General features: G+C 44.5%; 1 protein-coding gene across 1 annotated transcript in view; it reads right to left on the bottom strand.

Annotated features, from left to right (window-relative positions):
• antxr2a (ANTXR cell adhesion molecule 2a) overlaps positions 1 to 19,175 on the bottom strand; it is a 75,729-nt gene that overhangs the window by 31,589 nt on the left and 24,965 nt on the right. The window contains exons 11-16 of the mRNA XM_079162103.1: positions 17,311 to 17,389; positions 16,347 to 16,442; positions 10,370 to 10,420; positions 9,293 to 9,382; positions 6,912 to 7,082; positions 6,016 to 6,096 (exon numbers count right to left, since the gene is read on the bottom strand). Coding sequence (XP_079018229.1) covers positions 6,016 to 6,096; positions 6,912 to 7,082; positions 9,293 to 9,382; positions 10,370 to 10,420; positions 16,347 to 16,442; positions 17,311 to 17,389 — 568 coding nt within the window. The remainder of the gene's footprint in view (positions 1 to 6,015; positions 6,097 to 6,911; positions 7,083 to 9,292; positions 9,383 to 10,369; positions 10,421 to 16,346; positions 16,443 to 17,310; positions 17,390 to 19,175) is intronic.

The following is a 19,175-nucleotide window of genomic DNA, read 5'->3' on the forward strand; positions in this document are numbered from 1 at the left end:
AGATATTTAACATATAGGAGTTTATTACTCAAAACGTATGTGGTAATTACTGATGTCAAAAAGCTACACGCAAGCACCTTCATACCAGTCAAATATTTAAACTGGAAACGCAAATATATGCTTCGTGTTTCTTTTGGCTCTACTTCAGTGTAAACGATCACCTCGCAGCATCCTAATTGAGCCCTGAGCTGCTGAGGAGAGAAGAGACCCAAAGCATGTATCGCTGTGACCTCCAAGGACGGCTCGGCCGCGGCGTGCCAGCAAAGCAGACTGTCACCTCTACCCTCGGCTTATGCCGGCCTTGTCTTTTTCCCCTCTTTAACATCCACCCTTCCTCTCTCTCTCCTCCCTTCCTCCATCCGACGGGAGTCCTCCAGAGTCCCTCCGCTCACAGTCACTTCATTAAACGCTCCCACAGCACCGTCGACGACGTGACCGACGGCTGTTAAATTAAGACGCCGTCGCGGCCTCAAAGGGGTCACCGAGCACATGGCCGGGTGAAGGGAAGAAGAAAACCAGCTGAGGAGGAAGAGGAGGAGGAAGGAGAGACACGGAGAGGTGGGGAGCTCTTTTACTTCACGTGTTCTTCTTGTACAGGTTGTTAGAGGCTCGTAGATTTCCTCCTGCTTCCCTAACTCTGGCTTTAAAAACATTAAGTTCTTCCCGTCATTCCCCACCTCTCACTTCCTGTTCTACAACTTATATAATACTTGTATTGACGGGGTAATACTTTGTCGGCTCTAATGTTAGAGTAAAGGCCTTTTCACAACAAGGTGAAGAATAAAAAAGGTCAAGAAAATGCGGAATACTCGCCTGCAAATATTTTGCATCAGACGTATTCATACGGGCAGCGATGTCGTTTTGAATAGATTCACACAGGCAGAGGACAAACTACCGGGATCCTATCGTCAGCCTGTGTGAGGTTAACTGTTGCGTCGCCTTTAAGCTACTGTAAGATCATTTATTGAGTCTCCTTTAAGGGAAAAGCTCCGAGAGAATTTGAGTTCCTTCTGGTAAAACAGTTACGCAATGAATCGGTGCAGAGCTTTTATTGTGAAAGGTAAGAATGAACGGAGTAATAAAGTTTGATTTCTTGGTTCAGACGACGGAGCCTCTGTGTCGTTGTTCACTATAGTGCACGTTTTGAATTAGCTCAGAGAAATCTCCGTCCGTATTAATATTTAAGTTCTTTGTGAGTCGTAGTCATAACAAAAACAATAGTTCAAAAAAATACTAATGTTCAAATTATTCGTACAAAAACAGAAATGCCCCGAGTGTGTCAGTGTGTAAGTGGATTATTGTCGTTGTTGATTGAGTTCTTGTTTTGAGCGACTCCTCACATTTGTGAAGCTGCAAACAAGAACGACTCTAAAGATTATCAAGTATAAAAATACATTTTTCAATTGATCCACTAATCAATAAATCCACTGCATTATTCCAGCTCTATATAATAATAATAATAATATTAAGAGTGCTGCAGCTTTAAATCTCTCCTGCTGGTTGTAGGATTTACATTCTTTGTGCTGCTGCGCTCACTCGTGAGTTTACACGAGAGGATTATGAACATGTAAATATGCTCTCCATGAATGTCAAACATTTTTTCCAGTTAGTTGACTCTAACAAATACCATGATGTCACATGTTTATCTGCATTTAAGACTGCATAAATAACGCACAAAGCAAGAAACTATTTACTTCCTGGCAACATGAAAAAAGCATGTTCCCAGACAGAGAGGAGGTCATCACCTTAAGAGCAACATTTCATCTAAAAACAATGTAGTTGCAGCACAATGAGCGAGTGTTTATTCAAGACTTTTACTTCTGCCTACTTTCCTTTTTCTCAAAATGTATTCATGTATTTAGTTTATACGTGGACGTAAATGCTTATTGTTCATTTTATTGCGTATTCTTATCATGTTTTCTTATCATTTATTACATATTTGAAATAAGTCTATTGACTCTAATCTAAAAAACAAGTGACCGAGAGCGACCGGGACGTGAGGAGCGGTCGAACGCCTGCAGAGGTCGTACGAAGACGCCGTTTTGAGATCTTGAGCATCATCCAAGATGCTTCTTTTAACCCCGAAGGATCAGAAACTATCACCTCATTAGTGCTTTAAAGATACACCAAGGAACAGCCCCCCCACATGGAAACAAAAAGCCTTTTAGAAACTCTCCCAAACACATGAAGGTCCGTCAGATAATAGTATTAACCTCCACACGCAGCAGCGTTCTCAGCCCACACGGCTCCCCGGTGAGGAACAGATGAGAGCCAAGAGGAACAAATGGAAACCCACACGGACCCACGAAGACGCCGGCTTTTCTTTTTGGCTTCGCCCGCTATTCTGTCTCCTTCTGTAGGAGGGCTTAATGTATGCGGGTGCATCATGCATCGCACACCTTGTTTGGACAGCTGCTTTTAGAAAACAATACCTTGAGTATGAAGGTGGGGAGAGATACAAAACGCTCATGCATGCACAACGCCGCTTCAAAAAAAAAGAGCCTGATTGAGCACCAGAATAAGGCCAACCTCTCTCTCTCTCCCCCTCCCTCCCTCCCTCCCTCCCTCCCTCTCTGCCACCTTCCTCTACCTGCTGTCCCCAGTCGATCCCCGGCAAAACTTGGCGGCAGATGTTGCCGTGCGAAGTCGGCTCTGAAGTGCCTCCCTGGCTCCCCCGGTCTCACCGACAACACAGTCAAACCGCATTAGATCTCTTTATTTGTGCCTGGGGGCGAGTTCGGCACTGCAGCTGTGTCCACCCCCGCTCTACCTTTGGTGTTGGAGGCCCTCGGGCGCTAAAATGTGAGACCAGAAAAAAAAAAGAAAAAGAAATTGTCTCTCTTCTGCATCTGCTGACAATCCAGCAGTCTGGCTCCGGGCAGCAGCACTGAGGGAGGGAAGAGGGGTGAGGATGGTTGCTTGGCAAGGAGAAGGGGGAGGGCTGGGGTGTGTGTGTGTGTGGGGGGGGGGGTAGCATGGACACCCGGGTCCCCGTGCTGAACAGATGTCTGTGACAACCTGCTTCCTTACACCTGTACGAGTCCTTGTAACCCCTCGGATGCGGCTCGCTGAAAAATTCATGACCCTGGAGGTTTCCTGTCCGCCATCAAAGACCGCTGCCCTCCCTCCCTTCCTCCCTCGCTCCCTCTACTCTACTCTCCCTTCTCCGCGTCGCCGCTGCCCGCTCTGACATCTACACCTAACCTCCCACCGGACCGCTCAGACTCCTCTCTCGCTTTGATCAAGTCCAAGTTTAGCTGCTCAGTTCAACACCGCACGCGTGCCTCGTCCCGACCCGGTGTGGAAGTTACCGACTCAACGTCAACGGTTCGTGAAGAATGATGACGTACGAAGGTGTGCTCACGCATTCTGGCAACGGAAGTAGGAACGGAGTGCAACAGCCTGTCAAGCTATGAAAGAACGTTAACCACCAAAGATGGTGAAGGTAACCAAACCAAAGTGACTCTCCAGATCGGTGTGCGTAGAAATCATCAGCTAGTGGAGCAGTATTTAGATATTAACATGTATCTGGTGGAGTAACGTTCCACCGCAGAGACATTACGAGCCACACATCACATCAGGATCAGTGTTCATGTTCAGAACGTCAAACACCGTGTCCACACTATTACTTTCTGTCATTATAAGATGACGCAGACACCGCGTTCACTACTTCTACTTCTTAGAAGTCCCGACGTGTCCCTGCCCGGTTCGTCACGCCCCGATCACGTGACCACCGATCGACTACGGGGTTCATTTAACACGGACAGCTGATCACAGAGGTTGCCGACCTCGTGGTCTTTAACAGCAGCTGTTGTGCAGTTAAATTCTGCATTTTATAATTCTACTACTGCCGACATGCGGAGGAAGCAGCTGTTACTGGAGCGATTAGCGAGCGGCGTTATCAGCCGTACGGAGCGGACGTTTGAGGCTTTGAGGAGGACGATGGACACAAAACAGAAGACTTTCCGTTTCTTATTGGTGCTTATTTATCTAACTACCGTAAAGTCCACACAGAAACTGTCAAGGAACAAGCGTATCAGTGTGGATGTACTGTACTCACTTTTAAAATGGACGCTACGAACAGTCCAGCGGTAGTCGACACATTTAATAGCTTGCAGCCGTCGACGGCGCCGGTGTTTCGGTTTAACCAGCGACCGTGTTAACTGGTGACTCTCAGCCGTATGCGTGAGGCCAGCTGTTGAAAACACCAACAGAGCACGTACACGTCCTCGTAAGAGCCTTCAATCGGTTCTAAATACAAACTCATCTGTGATTATTATCATAAACAACATTTACGTGACGAGATTCACGAGATAACACGGTCACGTGTAAAACGGTTAAATTCTGTAACCTGCTGTTGTAATATTGATTCTGACAACCGAGCGTGAAACAACCAGACATTCTGATGCTGCTAACAGTTTTAAATCAATGTTTAATACTCGATAACTCTAGCTGGGGCCACACAATGCTTATTTTTTGATGACATTGGCCGTAAAAGGGTGTAAAGAACGGAGGATGCAACAGGAGGCGGGAAAATGTCAGTAACTTAACAGAACGTTGGAACAGTGGGACACGAATGTTGTAAATCCATTAAATAAAAAGTCCAGTGAGAAACTGGTTCCAAGGAGCGAGAGCAGTGAACCGTGACCAACGAGAGTCTAATATCAGGTGTATGACATCATGAGAAGATGGAAACTGTGTGAAAAGCCTTCAGCCACGACACAAGAATCAGTCTCATGAGGCGACGACACGTCATCGGACGGATCTGATTCATAAAGAACGTTTGGACAGAGGAACTACAGATCTGCGTCAGTCGTCTCGGTTTGATTACTGACGCCAAGTTTCCATCTTCACTTTGATCGAGACGGATTTAAATCGGATGTAAAAGTCATCAGTTAATGTTGAATTAAAAATGTACAACTAGGTAAATACATTAATGTCGATAAAAAGTTACTATTACAACCAAATCTGTGTTTACCGTGATATCTGAGCATCTTTTTAACTATAAATGACAGGTCAAGAGATGACGATGTTTATTTTTTATGATGCCTCCTTCTGGTATTCTGTTATCCTAAAGAGCACCCAAACTCCCTGAGCAGTGACTGGCAGGCTCACAAGCTGGCCCACCGGTTCATTTGCAGTCCGACACTAAAGAAAACTCTTCTGGCTCCTGTTCTCAGAGCTCTGCTGAGTGGAAGACGATCAGAAGGGACCACCACACAAACTAAATGCGTGTTCAGATGACTCACTATTTCCTGCACAGCTTCAGCAATACTTCACATTATATCACCGTGCAATGGTTGGAAGAAGAGGAGGCCAAAGACAATCTGTTTCTGGGCCTCAAGAAATAAAACCTGTGGTTTGTTGGATAAACCGCTGCATTAGAAAGCTCACGACATATCAAAACATCTGGTTTACGGCGTGGTGTCGGGTTTCAGTGCAGCCGATATTCTTCCTCTCCTCTGACGGAGGTTGAGGAAAGTCACGGTTTGACCGTATGAAGTCGTCCCTCAGCGAGCCGCTCACATCGGCCCAGTTAGGTAACAAGACGACACGATGCTAAACTGCAGCCAGCAGCTTCCTCCGCTGACAGATCACTGTAACCTCCACAGCTGTAACTCAACACTGCAATAAAATAACCAGCTCTGAACTGTAACTGTGGGTGACTCAAAAGATTTGGAAGGATTAAAAATAAATACCATCATACTGAGGACGAGGGCTTTTATAGAAGAGTTACAACAACGATAAATAGTTCCAAAACAAGAACGCTGAAATGTCTTCTTTATGTCCGTGAATGCAACAAGCTGCCCTGATGAGACTTTGACTCGCTCCCTTCAGGCTGCAGATCCCACACACACTACAGTAAAACACACACACACACACACACACGCACACACACACACACACACACACACGTCCCTGTTTATTCAATCCTGCGTGCCTCTGCATAGTTTGTGTGGCTTGTGTTTCAGGCCTCCCTGCAGATAAATCGTTCCACTTCTTTTTGTGACTTACCTGGTCTGCGTCTGAGGGTCTCATGAGGGAAACCCGGTCGTACTGCCGCCCCAGCAGAGCCCACACAGCGTCAAGACGACCCTGACGGGAACCAAACAAGAGGATTTCAGTTCAGCAAAGTTAGAACGTGAAACTTTGACGACTTAAGGTCATTTTTAACCTTTGTAACTAAATAATAAAAGCTGGAAGGACCACTTACTAACTTTTGGTTGCTTTTTTTCTTAGAAAAGTCACCAACAATACACCGTTTATCATTTCCAGAAGAAACAGACATTACCATCGGATTTCCAACTTTACGACGATCCTTGAACACATCATGTGTGATGAACACCGCCGTCAGAAAAAGCAGCCAAATCAAAGCTCTGCAATTGTTATATTTCGTCAACAACACTTTATTCTACATGCCTCATTTAAAATATGGCCCAAAATAAACCGTTTGAACCAACCAGATCCTGTGAAAGAAATGAAACGCTGTGCTCCATGAATGACTCTGCTGCGACCGACGCGCATTCAACAAGAACATCTGTGAAGATTCAACTGAACTTCAATCTGTTTACATGGAAACTGTTTTCCAATTTTTGTAAAAGAAATTGTAAAAGAAATGCAACTCTTTTTTAAAACAAATCCAAAAAATAAAACAAATGAAATTGAACAAATGAAATATTATTAAAAAAACTAAAAACCTAAAAAACCTTTAGATGAAAAAAAGAGCTTTCCGTGTCTCCCATCGAAAATGAAAGTTAAATGAAATGAAACTATTCTACTCGTGAGCAGGACTGTGTAGAAACGTTACAGAGTCTGTTAAAAGCTTTAAAGAGCATCATTTAGTAACATAATAAATTAAAAGACATTCTTCATTAAAGAGAACTGACAAGGACAAAACAAACGTGGCTCACCTTGATGGGGGTGTACCACTTGTTCTGGGTCTGATGGTAGGTGGGGGCGGGCTTGGGGGTGGGACGTCTGATCATGGGCTCCTCACAGTCCTCCGGTAGGGACACCACGGCGTTCTTGGCTTTCTCCAGCCGGGCCCCCTCCTCCGTAGAGCCCTTCTCGCCCCAGCGCACCTGGACCAGTAGAACCACACACACACACACAGCAAACGTTTGAGAGAAGAGCTCATTCTGCTCCTGTTACATTCATTAATTGCAGAATATGAACATTACATCAGTGCTGAACTTATTAGTGGAGAAATGTGAGTAGTTAATTGTAGGGCTGGGCAGATAATCGTCAAGAAAAAAAGAGAGTCAAAAACAATTTATCAAGAACAAATTGCAGGTTGTGATTTGCTGTTTTGCTGCTTTTCTCTGTTTGATAAGAGTGGAAACATGATTCCTGTTTTGGACGGCTGAATGGTGCATCCAGTGTTTCCTATGCTAAAGGAGCTAATAAAGGAAGCAGTGGAGCACCTTTCCTTAGCATTTAGTTATTAATATCATATTTCTGCTACTGGATCCATCTAAACACAACACGCTGGCCCTTTAAGAAGGGAACCAAACTGCTTTTATCACTACATTATCCATAAGAATATGAAATGGCCTTGAAAACCTGTTTTTGCTTTTACTAATAAGCTCATTTACATGTGGTACAATGTGTCATTGTGTGAGCGTGTGAATGCAGGCCTGTGTGTTCGTTAAGCTGTCCTGCTTTTTAATTGAATCCATCACATCTGTTGCAAAGAAACACACAACACCGTCACATGAACGGGGAAGAGGTGATTAATTAGCGACACAGTTTTCAAGCTGTAGGTTAAGCCGTGACAATATAGAACAGCTTTCCAGACTCATCTCTGGGACGCGTTCTCCGGTCCGCAGCATCCAGTAAAGAGGAGGCCGCCATGAATAAAAGATACGTCGTCGCAACAGCCGGCTCGATGCACGTTTGAAATATTGGCAGCGGCAAAGCGGTGGAGGTGGAGGTGGCGTTCGCAGCATGGCGTCTTACAAAGTGGATGCAAGAGGGGGGAGAGGGGGGGGGGGGGCGAGCACCTCGCTCTCCATCCGCAGGAGAGGTGGGGGGGAGGCTTCAGAAGTGGAGACGGGGCCTGTCGACAGGAATCAACCTGCTGCAGGAAAGAAGAGAGCGACGGGATCGCTGCAACACTCGTGGGGGAAAACAAACGTAAAGAGAGCTCCCCGAGGATGCTGGGAAAGCCCTGCAACGCCACCGACTTCCTCGGGGCTGAGAAGAGGTAGGGGGGGGGAAACAGCGAGGGGGGCGAGGAGGGAGGAGGAGGAGGAGGAGGGGAGCTCGCCTTTTAAACCTGGACTCCCTTCGGAGGAGGCGCATTACAAAGAGGCTGCCAAGGTTTGGGAGTTGAGATGGGGGGGGGCGGATACGTCAAGCTGACAGCGGCACTCAATCCTTCATCCGCGGCAACGACTTGATCCAATCAGGATCGGACGGCCAAGGACGAGATGGCAGCGCCTGTCATGTCGGAGGCATCGGTGGACTGACGAGGACAAGCGGGCCGGCCGGTCTGTCGGTCAGCCGGTCCCTCCTCCTCCTCCTCCTCCTCCTCCTCCTCGACTGCGTGACTCCGCAAACTTGTAGCTTCAGAGAGAGGACTGACTTGTCAGCAGTTTCCATGATAACAGGGTCACTTCCTGTTGTCTGGGATCTGATCTTTGTAGGATTTCTGTTTGTTTCTTTGCTGGTTGGATTTGATACGAAAAGATGCCAGAATGTTTGTATTTGAAAGGCATGTTTTCTTTCCTTTTTTAAACATTTATTACAGCCAGAAACCGTAAAAAGAGGACTTATCATTGGATTTTCAAGTTTCCTGCGTTCCTTGAATGGATCATGTGTGTATTAGTAACACTTGTGTCTAATTGGAAAAATATTGTATATAAAGATTCTAATGTTTTCCCATTTTTGTAAAATGAATTATCAAAGAAATTCAGCCTGTGTTTTTTCTTTTCTTCTGATTTACGGCATCATAACTGCTATTCTGCACAAAAGACACATTTGAGTTCTCTCTACTTTTAGCCATGATTGTGCCGTTTCCATAGACGTGCAGGACTTTTGTTTTGTAGTGAAAAAACGATTAAAATGTGACATCAGCAAAACCTAAAACATCTTGGGGCTCAGAGGGTTAAAATCATTTCACACAGAGACCTCTTCAAAGAGACTCGTGAGTCAAACGTGACGTTAGAGACGTGACGTTAGAGACGTGACGTTAGAGACGTGACGTTAGAGACGCGACTCTGTGACTGCGATGAAAGTGTTTGATGCTCCTGAAAGTAATATGTCGGGGGGACGAGGTTTAGGCTCTGACCTCCATGCGGCTGATCCCTCCGGCTCCTCTTCCTCCGTAGTAGGACGCGTCCACGGTCGGCCACTTCATCTTGTTCAGCGGCTCCGGCTCCTTCAAAAGAAAAGAAAGGCAAGTCGGTCACTCGTGCACAGAACCACATGCAAACCGTACATAATCAACTCTACCACGTGGACAAACGTGGAGGCGGTGCAGGACTGCGCTTGCTATTGTTCTATTTTCTTTCAATCCCATTTATCAATATCTGAATGCACTTCCTCTCAACAGGAAATACATTGATGTCATTTCCTCAGGAAGGAAGAGACACTCACGCCCTTCGTGTCCTCAATTCTTACTTCGTGGTCCGAGGATGTCATCACCTACGTAATTAGTTTACTCAAAGTATTTCCCTCAGTATCTGTAATCCAGTCTGTCAGATCGAGTGCTTATTAGAGACCAAAACCTGAGATATGAGTCAGATGTTTATCATAACATTATATATTTTTCCTTGAAGGACAAATGGCTTATTCAACTTAAACTAGGTGATAAAAACAACATACAGCTGAATATCTCAGTTTAATGCCAACTGAAACTTTTTAAAGAACACTCTTTAAAGAAACAGTTGAACATTTTGGCTCTTTTCTTCTTCACTTTCTTTCAGAGATTGATAAGAAAAGATCTCCAACACTGTCAGGTCTGTGCATTATGTTCAGAGCCCGGGCCCGTAGGGGATTAGCCTAGCTTAGCATAAGGACAGAAAGCACAAGAAACATCTAACCTGTCTCTGTCCAAAGTATAAAAAAAAAAATCCTCCTGCCAGTACATGTAACACTCACTAATTAACACATGAAATATTGTTTATTTAATCTGTACACAAATGTAAAAGTGACACATTGTGAGTCAGTCTTTATGCTAAGCTAGGCTAATCTCTTCCTGGCTATAGCTACATGCATCATAAACACAAAAACACAAGAGTGGGACCAATCTTCTGACAAAGAAATATTCCTTTTTATCTTGTTCTATCTATTATTTTCAATGTGGTATAATGAAGTGCAGTATTTGTTTTCATCAATTGTGGCAACACCGTAGCGTGGTACTCACAGGTGGTGGAGGACGGGAAGGTGGAGGAGGCGGCGGCGGGTCTTTGATGACCTGGATAAACAGAAAGGGAAAAAAAAAGCAAAAGAGCGTCAGCACAATGTCCATCAGGGGACGTGTATACACACACACACACACACACACACACACACACACACACACACACACACACACACACACACACACACACACACACACACACACACACACACACACACACACACACACACACACACACACACACACACACACACACTTGTCAGGGCGAGCCCAGACGAGGCTGACGGAGGTGATTCGTGACAGGTGACTGAGTCAAACAGAGACGTCCCTGAGCTCGTCACACGGTCGGAGACGCTGCTGCTGCTGCTCTGCAACAGCAACCGCTGACTACTGATTACAAGAGGCTCTGCTTGTAAACCAACATCACCCCCCCCAAGTGCAAAATAAAGAAAAGCTGAAAACCAACTTGTTGACAAGAGGGGGTTGTGTGTGTGTGTGTGTGGGGGGGGGGGGGGGCAGGGGGGGGGTCTTTGGGGCGAGCGCCGCGCCGCCCGCTTAGCTCTTAATTAATTGGACGGGGTTCAGCGCTCCCGAGCAATTCCCCCCAATCATAAAGTCCTAAGGAGTTAATTAGCTCCGATGAGATGCAGAGGAGGAGGCCCGGGCTCCGCTCCAAGCCCCCCCCCCCCCCCCCCCCCTCCCCCCCTCCCCCCTGCATGGAGAGATGAGTGAAAACACACACACACAGGAGGGTAAAGAACCAATAGAATACATAAGTGCACACCTCTTCAGCAGAGTGAGCAGCCCAGCGGCGCATTGTTGGTGACACCGGCGGATGACACGGCACCTGAGGAGCAGGTTGTCCACAATGTGATTCCACTCAAGGACAAGATGCCTCCACCGGGTCTGTACAGATGTGCACCGCGAAGCAAAGAGCAGCCCGACGGCGACACTTGTCAGGTGTCAGTCAAGACGCTTCACATACTGATGTCCAACTTTATTTTTTTATTTATTTCACTGGGCCGGGATTGCTGAGAGGGATCGTCTGTGAGAGGGATCGCGATGGGAGGACAAAAAAAAGAATAAAATAAAGATGGAGTCTCTTCTTCTGTGGTGTTTTCAGGTCACTTACAGAGAGCAGAGGTGCCGTCAATGATACAAAACAATGCAGATGATCAAGTAATCATCAACAAAAAAAATTCTGTATTTTCGTATATTAATTAAGTTTTTTATACACCAGAATTGTTTCTATTATCATCAACTTGCATTTATTACTTATATTATATAAGTAATAAGTAAAATATAATTATTATATATATTATATTGTTCTTTTTTTAATGTTTTAACGCCTTGTGTGCCGTTTTTATTAACGGAGTTATTGATTTGTTTCTGTTGTGAAGCACTTTGAGCTGCACTTGGAAGTATAAAAGCTGCTACATTAATAACGTTTATTACAGGATAATTTTTATTATCTGGTTCTGACTCCATGACTGTGAGGTTTTGCTCCTTCGTTCCCCGTTTGATCACGTTTTAAACTAAGTGTCTTTGGGTTGTGAACTCTTTTTGGACAATGGAAACTGAGTAGATACTAGAAACTGAAGAAAAAGAGTTTCCTGTTTCCCGGTGTTGCTCTTGTTCCCCTCTTACAGGTCACACTAGCCGGCCTATAAATATAAATACATGCTGCACGTAGTATAATTACAGCGAGGACATTTCTTTTTCAACTTGAAGGCAGAGCCTTCGTCCGTTAGTCACCAAAGACAGACGCTCCGCCGTCGTCTCCGCTGGTTGCATTTGCTAAATTGGTTTTGGAGGAAAGAAAGGAGCGCTGTAATAACGGGCATATCATAGATCCTAACAGCTGTTTCACTCCCTGTGAAAGCGCCGGCGATACCATCACACTGTTGTCATTAGAATAATGAAAAATAATCAATTAGGGTTAATTAATCGCTCTCTGACACAAAACTGGCTGTAAGCAAATCCAGCGAAGGTCCACCGGTCGCCTCTCCATACGCTGATTAACGTGGTTCCAGCCACACCTTACGCTGACGGGATTAGCTCTTTTTATTTAGTAATTATGCAGCAGATTTCCGGGACATATTGTGGGATAAATGAAGCATTATACAAATGACTGACGGGGCTGTGCTGCTCTCTACTGCAGGCTACCTGATGGACAGATGTGAGGAGGGGCGGGCGAAGTTAAAAACTGAACCGCGGGACACTTAGCCGTCTGACACCGGAGGCCGGCGGCTCGCCACCGCTGTCACGGTGGGGGTGGGGGGGGGGGGGGGGGGGGAGGACCAATCAGAGGCGCTGGTGGGCGTCGCCCCCATATGGCCGTCTCTGAAAAACTGGACTTGATAATCCGTTCGGTCCCAACCTCCAGCACGTCAAGCTGTTTCAGGAGGATTACTGTGACGGATCAGTGGCAGGTAGCATATTTGGAAAATTAACAAATTAACAAATTTATCCGTTGTAGAAAATCATTTTAGTTTCTATTAGGCACTGGTGTTCTTACACGCTTTAGATTTTGTATTCAATCTTCGACTTTTTCTTTTGAAGTTGAATTTTTGACTTTATTTATTTACTCTTGTTGCTATTCTGTTTTATTGTGCAACAGTGTCAGCATTGCTTCTTTTACACCTAATAATTGTTATTCTATTGTTCATATAAGTTTGTATTCTATTGTTTTTCGTTATTATTCTGTCGTAATCTTTGACCAAATTTCCTTCAGGATTAATAAACTTTTATTTTATCTCATAAATACGACAGCAACAGAAAGAAAAGAAGATAAAAGGTTCAGCGTCGGAGAGCCACGCTAACAACGTCAAACATGAAACAACATGAAGCAATCAGAGATTATCAACATATTAAGCACCGACTGAGTTCATAATGTGTCCCAAAGTGCATCCAATTTAGCAGCGATTGCGGGTTTTTTTTTTTTTTTGCGATTTGGATGATCGACTCAAAAAACCTCGTGAATCGAGGCGACGACGTTCCGAGTTTAATTTCCTAAAACAAATCATAAACAAAGAAATTACCACTCCACAGCTTGCGTGACCTCTCTCTTGGCTTCGCTCCATGTGGGGAGAGAGAGAGAGACACACAGCGAGAGAGAGGGATTGTGGGAAAGAGGTTGGGCATGTGCGTGTGTGTGTGTGTGTGTGTGTGCGGCCTCATCCCGACTGCAGAAACCTGGCAGACTGGGGGTTTAAATATTAACAAGCCACACATGGCCCTCCTCTTCTGCCGCGTCCCTCGATGGAAGACAACAGCAGCTCCCTCCACCAAGACAAACACGTCCGCGGCCAGACATGCTGCAGGGGGTTTACATTTTAATGCCTTTGTTGGTTTTCCAAAATATGCTTCCATCTCATCCTGGAAGGGCTCCCTTCAGGTCCACAAAGCCAGGTGACGTCTATCATTTAAGGGGCGGTGGTGGCGGATGGGGGGGGGGGGGGTGAGTCTGCCTTTATCAGATCCCAGAAGATAAAATAAAAAAGAGGCACAGAAACAGACCAGGGTGCACCATCTGTAGCCCCTCTCTCATAGCCCCAAACGGTAATCTGCTGTGGATCTCTGTAAACGGTTAAGTGGGTGAGGCTGGGGATGATGAGAGCGGTTCTCATGAATACCCAAAGAAAAAAAAACAACGGATTGAAGAAAGAAAAATACCTTCCATCGAGTTGTTGAAAGGGGACGCGATGAAGGTTCGAGGTTCGGTAGTTCCACACCTGTTCATGTGGAATGAATGAATAACCTTCTGACCTCCACATTCAGACAACACATTTGTACCGACTAATGAATTTCCCTTTCATCACCACAGCTCTGAACTTGAGTCAATATTCTGTTCTTTCTTCATTTATTTGTACTCAATATGAACAACCGTTAGATCTGTCACGAGCAGGGACGGGCACCGCTAAGACTTCATCAACACCGGTTCATGTATTCATTCTGCTCTGCAGAGCGTTGTCCACTAGAACCACCGGTAATAGAATGTAAACTATGCAACGTATACTCGTGCAACGGTTCATATGATATCTTGTTAAAAATGACTCCTCATTTTTCCTACGAAAGTCAGTTTCTTTTCAAAATAAACTTCCGTCGTCACAGGAAACTCAGTTAGGTTTAGGAAAAGATTGTGTTTTTTTTGGTTGAAATAACCGTGACTACATCACGCAAGTTACGTGACAAATGAATCGAAGTTGGCTTCTCGTTTCACAGCGGCCTCCTGGGTAAAACGATCGCAAACGTTGCTAACATATAAAATGTTTTCGTTGGGATATCTACGAAATAATAAACGACGCATTGTTTTTCGTAGGTATCGCTACGAATGCTGGACGAGACCAGCCTGAACCGTGACATGGTCACGTGTCACTAATTAGTGCATCGTTAGCGGGATGCAAAGAATACAGAAAAGAAAACGTGCAAACTGAGAATGTTGTTGGTTTACTGATGGCAGCTCTGACTGTCCGGTCTGTCATCGTTATTAAAGTTCAGAGTAATTCAAAACTGGTCACTTTAAAACACCAAGTCTGTACTTCAATTACGTTTACACTGCAAAACTTTCGTCCGTCATTAAACTTTTTCAGAATAGGTTAAATTTTCTATTTTTCTCAAAAGGTTTTTAGAGTTGTTTGACCACTCAGAGCCACCGTACGTGCGTCACGACACGTCATCATCCACGAATCAGCTTCTTATGAAAACTGCCAAAGTTATAAACAGCTGACGTGAGATGTTTTGCTCCGTGCTTCTCTCACTGGGTTTGAAGTTCGCAGGAAAAACACGATGTCACGTCCCTGCGTGCAGCAATCTGGGTTTCATTCTATACTGTAAATGTTATGACGGCCGGTTGGTTGTTTGCTTATGTTTCCGGCACCAAGAATGTGATCAAACCCACACGGTCCTGAAGCGATGATGCAGCATTTGTGGTCAGGAATACTTCAGCTTAAAGAGATCTTTAACTACGTTTATTCATCGTTTCTGTCACTTTGGCTGGTTGGTGTAGTTTAAAGCAACATAATAATTAGAATATTTATCTGGCAATATACGTCCTTATTGTAATAGAAAGAGCTTTGTTGACAGTTGGAATATATATTCGGTGCCAGAGCTGCTTCAAAAGGACTGAAACGTCAATCAGAGCTTTGTTGAAATATTTTGCCCGCTCTACTTTTGTTCGACCCTGATTTAGCAAAATCAAAAACACACATTCTGCTTTTTCCCTCTCCAGATGTTAGACACTGCCTCCATTCCTGATGAACAGAGGAAGTTTGTAATCGCCAAAGAAAAATAATAACAATAGAAACAAAACACAGCTCTGGATTAGTAAAGAAAAAAGAATTCTGTGTTTACCAAAACAGAGGAAGCATTTTAAGCTGGAGCGTCGTCATGAAAGAATGTGACTAAACCGTAAATAATCTCTGTGATTATTATTAATCACTTCGGTCCCCAGGTAGGTCCACCGTTAGTCTGAGCAAACATCAGACGCTGTTTAACGTTCACGCAATCTGCCAATCTGTCACATTCCTCTCCCGTCGTTTTTAAACTCAGCCTGTGGCTGCATCTCTTCTCTGAACGCACACTGATGTGCAGGATGTGGGTTCCCTCACTTCCTGTTTTGAGTGGTTTCTTCCTCTGTGGTTGTTGCTAAGCCACCGTGGAGGTTCGACACCACTTCCCCTCAGCTGCACAGCGCCGAGCCCTCTGCGGTACCACTGGTTTATGGGTGCAGCTTTGGGCTTTCTCGGTGGGCATAACCGGCACACCCAACTACAGTTTCATTTCATAAATCAGTTTTCAGTTGAAACGATTTCATATGACGAGCTGCGTTTGCAGCAAAAGGATGTTCGTCCTCATCATAGCTAGAGAAGGTAGCAGTGAGGATTTCTATTTTTCTTTTGCAGGCCAAAATAAAGAGGGTAACGTCAGAGTTGTTACCAGCTCTGGTTGAATGTGTAATGAGCAGAGTTGCGACGCTCACCAGTGTGCAGCAAAGAGGCCAGAACCACCACATGAGGGCCAGAGCCACGAGGAGCAGCAGCACCAGGAAGACGATGGCCACCACCAGACCGTCCGACTGCAAAGAGGAAACAGAGGTCAGCGGTTCACTTCATCCTGAAGATGAACTTTGTGGTCTTATATCCAAGAACAACATGGTGAAATGAGTCACTAGTTTCTGGCCAGTAAACAAAAAGCAGATGAAGACGGACGTTTACGAGCTTTTATTAAAAGAACTAAACCCACAATCGTTTGGTTTTACACGACTGGTTCAGACACATAAAGACAACGAAATGGCAAGAAGGTTATTATATTCACAAGGTTTAATTATTATCATGTTATATAGAAATAATGATTTAGACACTTTCACATAAACAGACCTTGCGTGGTTGACTGTCGCCCCTGTTTATGCTGAAGTGTTATATAATATATAATAGATAATAGATAAGTAGGTTTCAGCGCAGCAGCAAGTACACAACGACGTGGATCACACTTCACTGAGCTGTGTGAGTTTGTGAAACAGATGTTTTGATATAGTTGCTGTTAGACGCGGATCCTAAGACTTTTTCTGCTTTGAGGTAAACTCATTTTGTGGGTGAAGTATTCCTTTAAGGAGTGAATTCAACATATATTGTATTATTTCACCTTTTTATTAACAATTTCATTTTGTTCAATTCAAAGAAAAAGGTTTCAATGCTTCCGTTTTGTTTGCATGACGATACAAAAACAAAGTAAGATACTCTGACGTCTTGATAAACACGGAGGAGTTCTGCTCATAGAGAACAGTAACCGTCACAAACTCAAACCACAATATGAGCAACATGAATTAAGGATGTGACAGATTATGAAGAGATAGCTGTGATAGCGGGTATACAACACGTACAGGTGAGTCAGAGAGATCAGAATCTTTCATCTGGTTTCAGATGTTCAGGCTAACTCAGACTCACACATGTGGAGGCGGTGATGGTGAAGGCGCTGGAGATGAAGGACTTGCCGTGGTTCAGGCTGATGAGAACGTCCATCGACCTGCAAAGAAGAACAACGTGTTAAATGAACGACATGTGATACTGACGAGGTGAACTAAAGGGACGATGGTTGTTAAAGTCTCCGAACTGAACACAAAACATTGGCTGTTTATACCAGCAGGTGTAGAAAGAACAGAAATGTTTATTCTGTGCTGCATTTTTACGTGTTTTTGAGGCAATTTTGCAAAATAAAGGGACGACTGAGTGAAAAAGGAAGAGCTCCTCCCGTCCACGGATCAATGCGGTCGTTTCACATTTAAGATAGTTTGCTGTATTTAATCTACATTAACTATTTGTGATGATTTCATTTCCAGCTGACTGTGTTTGAATGTCCGGTCATAGTTTTGCCGTCTTACTCTGATGGTATTGTTAACGTTTAACTGTAAATATCGTGCATCAGTTGATGTCGTACATTTTGGTTCCATCGGTGGACGCAGAGGTAGAGACAACAGTGATTAAAACAACTTTAGTCTGTTATGTCTTCATGGATTAAAAGAAAAGGTCATTTGTAAGGAGCACAGACAGTCAGTAGATATATTTGTTACAACTTTTTAAGAACTGAAATTTGAGGGATAATTAATATCAACACTAACTTCTGAACCAGACATCAGCTTGTTGCCGTTTTTAGTAACCTTATCGTCATTGTGAGCAATAAAAAGATACTTCGCCTCCTCAGACTTTTTTCCTTTTTGTTCATTTGGTTCTTTGTCCGTTAAATCGATTTGCACACTCGTTCGTTTCAGTCAAACAACTAAATTTGCTTCGGCATCGTCTCTTAAACGGACGCCTGTGCGCTTGTAAGTAAATGCAACAAATATGAAAAATAAATATTTCTTTTGGAGTGCCAATTTAGCTGTTCAACAAAGTGCTTTCCACTGGTGCAAACCAAAGCAGAGAAGTGTTCCCCGCCTGAGGCCTGAAAACTGCAAGTGTTGAAGTAAATAAGGAACATCGGCTTACGTATCATCATGTGTTACATTGACTTTTTTTCCAATATCAGTAATTTCTCAAAGCTCAAACATCCGTGGGTGTTCTACCAAACATCTCTTATGACTTCCTGCGACAGAATAAAAGAGCTGAATTGTATTATTTCACGAGTGAATCCAGTTGAAAGATGATTAAGAAGCCGCGGCGCTCAGTAAAGAAACACAACGGGGTTCAAGCTCCGACGGGAGGAAGTCCGCTCATTATCACAGCCGTCAGCCTGTGGATGAAGCAACCTGACCGGCGGTATAACGAGGCATCGTGAACCTCCCATGACTTATTTAGATGGGAGGAAAAAAAAATGGGGACGCCAAAAAACGGGCACAATTAAGAAACCCTAATGATGAACGGCACCGCAATTTCCATATGTCCATTACGCCCGATCCAATTACCGCGGGTTTAATGAGAAGTCAGGATATGGAACGGCTAAAAATCTAACAGAGAAAAGAGGAGAGAAAAGGAGTACGCGAGCTGGTATTCTGTGTGTGTGTGTGTGTGTGTGTGTGTGTGTGTGTGTGTGTGTGTGTGTGTGTGTGTGTGTGTGTGTGTGTGTGTGTGTAAGAAGGGCCAGCAGCTGTGAGTGTGTGCGGTGGCGTTCAGGGGAGGCCAGCATGAAAAACCCGGTGCTGCGGAATAATAACAAGAGAGCTCTTTTGCTTTGCTCTGGATTCGGCCCGAGGCAGCGCCTTGGGCCACAGAACTCTCCTGTGGTTCAGAACAGATGAGCAGCCTGGACCGCGTGTCCATTACTATGCAGCGGAGGCTCAATATTCTCCTTTTGCACCTTTTCTGCTTATTTTTTA

The sequence above is a fragment of the Pholis gunnellus genome (assembly GCF_910591455.1).
Source record: "Pholis gunnellus genome assembly, chromosome: 6".
In the NCBI taxonomy this organism is placed as follows: Eukaryota; Metazoa; Chordata; class Actinopteri; order Perciformes; family Pholidae; genus Pholis; species Pholis gunnellus.